This window comes from Populus nigra, chromosome 1 (genome assembly GCF_951802175.1).
Source record: "Populus nigra chromosome 1, ddPopNigr1.1, whole genome shotgun sequence".
In the NCBI taxonomy this organism is placed as follows: Eukaryota; Viridiplantae; Streptophyta; class Magnoliopsida; order Malpighiales; family Salicaceae; genus Populus; species Populus nigra.
Window position 1 is genome coordinate 42,448,076 of NC_084852.1, and position 7,458 is coordinate 42,455,533.

General features: G+C 33.8%; 1 protein-coding gene across 1 annotated transcript; it reads left to right on the forward strand.

Annotated features, from left to right (window-relative positions):
• The first annotated feature begins 3,234 nt into the window (after positions 1 to 3,234).
• On the forward strand, positions 3,235 to 5,211 carry LOC133695688 (ethylene-responsive transcription factor CRF1-like). The gene has a single exon (XM_062117615.1). The coding sequence runs from the start codon at positions 3,931 to 3,933 to the stop codon at positions 4,972 to 4,974; it is 1,044 nt and encodes a 347-aa protein (XP_061973599.1). The 5' UTR covers positions 3,235 to 3,930; the 3' UTR covers positions 4,975 to 5,211.
• The last annotated feature ends 2,247 nt before the right edge of the window (positions 5,212 to 7,458 follow it).

Sequence of the window (7,458 nt, forward strand, 5' to 3'; positions counted from 1 at the left end):
GGAGCAACAGCTTAGATAGGGGCTATATTATTCAAAGCACTCTCTTGACAAAAAATCCCAGCAGTGATACTGAGGAGTATGACCATCCAATCAACTATCGGCATCAATAAAAGAGTAATCAAACTTTTATTAGAACGAAGAATACACATGGCAAAGTTAGGAAAACTAACATTTTATGACGAGGGATATCTTTTACTCTCTCTTTTTTTTTTAAAATAAAAAAATATTTTAAAAAACAAAATCTACAGTATAATTACCACCCTTTTGCTCATAACAAAAGCCTGGCACAACCAATCTAAACAGTAAAAAATAAAAATAAAAATAAAAAAGTCTCCATTTTTTTATATCTTTGGCGTTGCAATAGAAAACACAAATTTGAAGGAATAAAAAAAGGTGTGGTCAAGTAGTAGAAGATGATATGATCAGGAAGGCAAAGCAAGTTGCACAAAATTCTTGTAAATTTGTTGTCACTTTCTGTACGGAAGCAGCATGGGTATCTGTACTCAATAGAGAGAGCAGGGAAACCGTTCAAATTAACATTTAAAATAATGTACTAGATAGAAAATGTCTGCTAAAACATTAAACAATCTATTTAATAAACCTTTTAAATTAGTTTTTCATTTTAAAATATATTAAAATATTAATATTGGCATATCAAAATTATTTAAAAAATATTAATTTAATATTTTTTTTTAAAAAAAACACCTTCAAGAATCATATGAAACCAAGAGCAGAAGTAGCATTAAACACACCGCAAGTGGACGAAAGAAACAAACACGGGCGGCTCTCTGTTCGACACATCGTTCGATAAATATTGTTAAGGAGTCACACACACCAATTCCGGCTGGCCCATGAATCGAGGCCCATTGTTTAGTGAATTACCGTGTTGCCCCCCGCTCACCTCCTTCCACTTTTCATGCTGAGTGGTCTCCGCCTGCATTCTAGACTATAACTATGCTAGGTAGTAGTGTTTTTAAAACCGCCTTGAAAAAAAAAAAAAACAAAAAATGCTATATAAATGTAAGAAAATATTATGTATATCATGTACCTATGTGGTAGTTAAATTCAAATTAAATATTTACTTGCTATCTGTGACGTCATGTAAGAGTAAATGAATTGTAATTTTTATTTAATTAAAAAAAACGCACAATATATGATTAATATGGCAACAACTCATAAAAAGTTGTCTTGCTATGTATATTAGGTGGAGTTTATTGTAAAAGCCAACAATTTTTATTTTCTGGCAGCCTTTTCAGAATCAAACACCAAACTGTCCAGCGCTAACGGCTATGAATGGAGAAGCCTGCTGGGCGTTAAGAAAGAAAGAGGCACCACACTTATTCTTGATTAATGCATGTGAACACCTAAAAATCATCGAGCTATAAAAGATGGCTGATTTAACCACAAGATTTTTGCAGGAAAAAAAAATACCTAATTTTTTTGGGTTCCTGCTGCTATTTATTACATAATTATAGGGATAGTTTCGAAGGTTTTTTTTTAAAGTATTTTTTAATTTAAAAATACATTAAAATAATATATTTTTACTTTTCAACGGGTCAAAATAATAATAAAAAATATTGTTTAATAATCAGGATGAAAATTGAAAACTTAAAGGGAGTTTCAATACAAAATCACGCATGCCACCTAGAACCATGTTGTTTTAGAAACTGAAAATAGAATGGGGACATTAAAACCATGGAAATAAAATCATCCTGCACACAGGCCGACAAACAGACAAAAAAGATTACAAATTTACTGCCAAGAGAAATATCTTACCAGCCACACTCACTATGTAATGTATCAAGATACCTACGCGTCTCAGGCTCAATCAATTGAAGCCAGCTAAGAAAATTAAATACTACATTTCCATATATGGTCGAAATTAGCAAAAACACCAAACTAAGACCATGTTTAAGGAAATAAAAACATGTTTGGAAAAAAAAAACACGCCCTTCAACCTGAAAATTAGAATTCACCGCCAAAAAACGACTGTTTTACCAATTATAGCGGACAAATAAACAAGTCATCTCTCAGGCTCCATACATGACTTGAAGCCAGCTAAGAAAGCACTGGAATGGCATGGTCAAAATGCAGCAAGAACATTTTAAAAAAAAAATAAAAAAAAAATCAGTTATAAAATGGCCCCAAATTCAATGTAGAATTGCAAAGAAGGGTAAGAACAAGTAAGAAATCATCATACACGGCGCCAACACATAGTGTAACGGCAACTAGATGCCTCCAATCTCAAAAGACAAAAACAACCCATGAAGGTTAAGCCTCAATAACCGCAGTTTAACACCTTTTAAGTATAGTAATTAAGGGTCATTAAAAGGGGTTTTTAAAAATATTCTTAGTCAAAGGCAACACTGAACTGAGTGTCTGGTCTCACGTGACTGAAAATCTTCAATTCCAAAAAAAGAAATCCTTCTTTAGCCGAGTCAGCAGGGAAAAGCACATCCTCCCATTGGATGGGCACTCTTTTACCGGGTCCACCTGTCCACGTGTACGGACCTTACTTGCCCTTCTATGCGGCGCCTCGTTAAAAATATCTCGCCTTCTCAGCTTACGACCTGTCGTTCAGTCATTAAACACGCCCTCCCTCCTCTCCTCTTCCTTCCGGTAGTAGAAACGAATGACACGAATCTTAATTTACTCCCTGAATTTAAAGATATCTCCAATCAAGTTTTCAAATTCCTTTATCCCCTCCCCAACTCCAGAAAGCTAGGGCTTCTTGATTTTGTTACAATCCAATTCCAAAAGAAAAGATATATTTCTAATTTAAAAATTCATTTTTGAAATTTGAAAGATGATTAAATAGCTAAATCGACACGCTAGTGAAGGGACTTTTGAATTATATTTCGAATATTATTTTATATTCATAGCCACAGCTAAAACGAACCATGCTAAGAACAAATCTTTTGTCTTAATTAGAGTGTTTGAAAAGGGAGTTTCAATTAATTTTATTTATCTATATTTGTTAATGCATTTTATCCAAATCTTTTGTTTATGCATGAATAACAACATCATCTTATATATTACCGGAGCCCCTTAAAAAAAATATTCACAGAAATAAAAGGACTGAATTGAAAGTTAGTTTATGACGCAAGGACTAGCATGAGGCGTGTACAAAACAAAAACTCTGGAAATTAGAGATTAAAATATTAGATGAGGATACCGAACCGGTTTGAAGGGTATTGCGGCTTTCTTGTGATTCTATAAAATAGCTTGTTTTGGTATCCGCCTACAAACTCAAGTGTGCTGTGTATCTTTTATCTCTCTCTCTCTCTCCCCTGTTTCTTAAATCCTCTCATCTCCTTTCTAGTACACCAAGAAAACCACTTGGTATTCGTTTGGTTCTTTACCAAAAGCTTCTCTTCACTTCTTTATCGGAGTAAGTGTGTGGAAAAGCAGTCTGTGTCTGTCAAGCAACGGTGGTGGTGGCATAAGAAGGCAGTAGTGGTGGTGGTGATTCTAAACATTTTATGCCTTTATTCCCTCCCTTTTTTTTCCTCTCCGGTAAAGCTATGAACTTTCTTTAAAAAAAAAACCCACTTTTGCTTCTTTCTATTGCTGCCATAGTTCTTGGTGTCTCCTCAGTCCTCACTGACCATATCTTCACGTTTCCGTACTCATATATACCCCCCTATCAACCCAGTTTCTTGTCTTTAGACCATCTTCCTCCTTTTTCTTCCTTGTAACTTTCCTTGAAATTTCCCGTCCTTCAATAACCACAACAGGGTCTCTTTATATCCCACCTCCTACCCCTCTTTCTCTTTATTCTCCTCGTGTCCAGTCTCAAAAGAATCTCTCCCTCATCTTTTAAGTCTTTCTAATATTTTTACACCCCCGTCCTTCACTATATACTCTCCGCTTCATTTTCAATGCGAATCTGATAGTAACCACTCGAGAAAAAGAGAAACCCATCAAGAAATGGATCATCCAGTCAAGTTTAGTGAGCATAGAAACCAAACCAGACTCACAACCTCATTTTTATCGAATCCAGTCCAACACTCTAAACCTCCAAAAATTGTACGGATATCAGTAACAGACACTTATGCAACTGACTCTTCAAGTGACGAAGAAAACGAGGTTGCAACAGTCTCTTCCCATAAACGACATGTCACAAGGGTCAAAAAGTTTGTCAATGAAATCTCTATAGAGCCACCATCATCATCAAGAAGTGCTGACTGTGTCCCACTCGACACGGTTTTGGGGACCAGACCGTCGAGGAGTGCTAGGAAGAAGGTTGGCGATAATGGGTCTCGGACGAGACGTTTTCCGTCGAAGGCAACGGCAACGGCGGTGGTGGGGAAGAAATTTAGAGGGGTGAGACAAAGGCCGTGGGGGAAATGGGCGGCTGAGATTAGAGATCCCTTGAGACGTGTACGGCTGTGGTTAGGCACTTATGATACTGCTGAAGAAGCTGCTATGGTTTATGACAACGCGGCTATTCAGTTACGTGGACCCGACGCCCTCACCAACTTTATCACTCCTCCGGCTAGGTGCTCACCGCTGGCAGCCACCTCCGGGTACATCTCCGGTGACGAGTCAAATAGTAACTATAATATTAACAATGACGGTGTTGTTAATGTGAGCTCTCCAATCTCAGTGCTCCGGTTTAGTGAAGAGGCCGAGACTCAAAGTGCCAGCTCAATTAGAGAAATCCGAGATACCGGAAATGAGGTTCCTGAAGTAAAAGAGGACTCTTGTTTATCGGAGAACTTGTCCGATTTTTCGGAGTATTATTCCTCGATCGACAGTCTGTTTCCTCCCACAACCGACATTTGTGAACTTCGGAGTTCAATGAGGAGTATTTTCGAGGAAACAAGTTTTGCCGATGGTGGTTTTTTGAAAGATGATGATTTCAGGGACATGGATTTGGATTTCGGCTTCGGTTTATCAAGTTGGAATGTGCAAGACCATTTTCAAGATATTGGTGATTTGTTCGGGTCGGATTCTCTTATAGCTTTTTGAAGATAAATAATGATAATATGATGATGAACGACAGTTCTCGTATCGGCATTGCTTGTTTTCTGGCATTGTCAATTTTGTTTCGGCGAGAAGCAAATATCGGTCGTGTTTTTCCTGATTGGCTTTTTTTATTCGCTTTTAATTTTTTTTTATGTAAGAGGTAATTATGTTAAATATGAGTATTGGTAATATAAAAAAATTAATCTTCGTCACAGTAACGGTGACGGTAGAGTTTGGCTACGTGTGCTTTTCTGGTGTTCTATTTTTTACCTTTGTGAAGGCACATGTTCACTGCACGTGACTCGTAACCATTTTTGAAAAGAGAAAACAGGCTTGACTGTGAAGCTAATGGAAGACAAACTTAACCAAAAAATGAATTATGTAAGATAGACTTTGTAGATAAAGTTGTCTGTCTTGTTTTAGTTTTAGCTCGTGAAAAAACTCGAGTTTATTAAGATTTTTCTTTCCATCTCTCTTTTAGTAAAAGATTAGATTGGTGGTCCATGATGTTGATGATTATTTAAAAAAAACATAAGAGGAATTTGATAATTTGATTAATTTAATAACATGATAAAAAAAATAAAACAACAACAATAAATAAATTAAAAAAAATATATTGTCATGAGGAAAGCTGAGTTTATATATAAAAGCGAGATCGGGATAACCTTGCAAAAAGATAATACTATTAAAAATTAATTGTAAACAAAAACTGAAAAAAATAAAGATGTAAACTAACAAAATGAATAACAGTTAAAAGAATTAGGATCATATCTAACACAAAATAAAATAAACTAAAATATTAAGTGATGCAATTTAAAAAATAATTGTGTTAAGAGTGATATAATGCAATTGAAAAAATAATTCAATTGAGAGAAATTTTTTTAAAAAAATAGAATGAAAAGAATGAAAATCAAACTGAAAACTGAAAAAATCAAATGAGCATTATATTGAAAGAAGATTCCAATTGCATGGATAATCTAAAATAAAAGAAATACAAGTAAAAAAGAACAATGACAAAATCTAAAATAAAAATAAATCAAATGGTTGTTTTGAAAATATATATTGATTGGCTCTAAAATAAAGAAAGAGAGGGAAAAAAATCACCATCAACGTAGAACCTAATATATTTTTTGCATAAGCACCATCCATGAATAGAGGCGACACTGTGGGGATTAAAATGCCATTATAGAAACTAGAGTTTGGTCGTCGAACAGTGCCGCATGCGTCGTTCAAAAACCAAGAATGAAATGACATGTGTTCAGGTGAATACCATGCACAACCCGCTTTTTCAAACTCAATAATATTTTATTAATGGCAAGATACTAAAATGTCCCTTAGTAAACTCTTTAATAACAAAAAAACCCTTAGACCACGGAAATTCTCACCCAAGAGCTTTATTGTAATTTTACTATGCAAATAAAAATAAAAAGTAATAAATAACCTTGTCCACCAATGCATGTTGTTTTTACCTTCAGGGACACATTAGTCATTTAAGTGTTCAATAAACATCAAGAATACTATTATATCCTCGCTGTCAAGATCATTCGTGTGTTATTGTCAATGATAAAATTATATTTTTACTATTCCAGTCCATAATGCTTATGGGTGTGTAGCAAAAGTAATAAATAGAGATAAAGAGAGAGTTAGTTAGTTCGTTAATGCTTTATTCTTGTGTTATCTTTCACTTTAATATGATTGAATTTTGCATGTTAATTTTATTACTCGATTATAATCAGAGGAAGAATATGAAAACATAAAAAGCTTAAATTTTTATACACTTATTTTCTAGCATATATTATGTTGCAAGTTGGATAAAAAAAATTTAAAATCTCAATAAAATATTCAAACTCCAAGAACTATTTGAAATTATTATTAAACTAGATCCAATGGGTCAATCTTGAACTCTCCGAATATGATGTTTTTTCTAGTCCCAGTTTGAAATTAATTTTATGAGAATTGCTATGAAGTAACCCAATTAACTTGATCAGTCCAAAGATAACCTAATGGTCGATAAAAGTGTGGTTTGACTTTTTTTTTTTTCAACATCTTATTTTTAGTATTAAGATAATGACATATTAGATTGACCGCGATTCAGATCATAGACTCCACTGCGTTTAACAATTTTGTTTTTTAAAACAAGTTTTTACTCAATGATATGTAATAAAAATAGATATTCGCCGAATTGAGTATAAACTAAATATTAGGATATTTGTTTGAAACTACAATAACATCATAAAAAGTAAATCAAAACAAATTATTATAACCAATTCAAAATCAATCAAATGTTAAATGATGAAATATGTAAAAAAAAGTAAAAATAATTCAATCAAAAGAAAAAAAATATGAAGATTGATTTTTTTTATTTTAAAAAATGAATCTATATGGCATTTTTATTAGAGGGGACCCAACGGATCAACATTAAAATCTCTCGACCCGACTCCTTATCTAGCATGAGTTTAAAATTAACGTGCATAAGAGTTGACTTAA

What these genes read in the sequence shown, in the direction of transcription:
- LOC133695688 (XM_062117615.1), top strand. Translation starts at nt 3,931, where the DNA reads ATGGATCATCCAGTCAAGTTTAGTGAGCATAGAAACCAAACCAGACTC.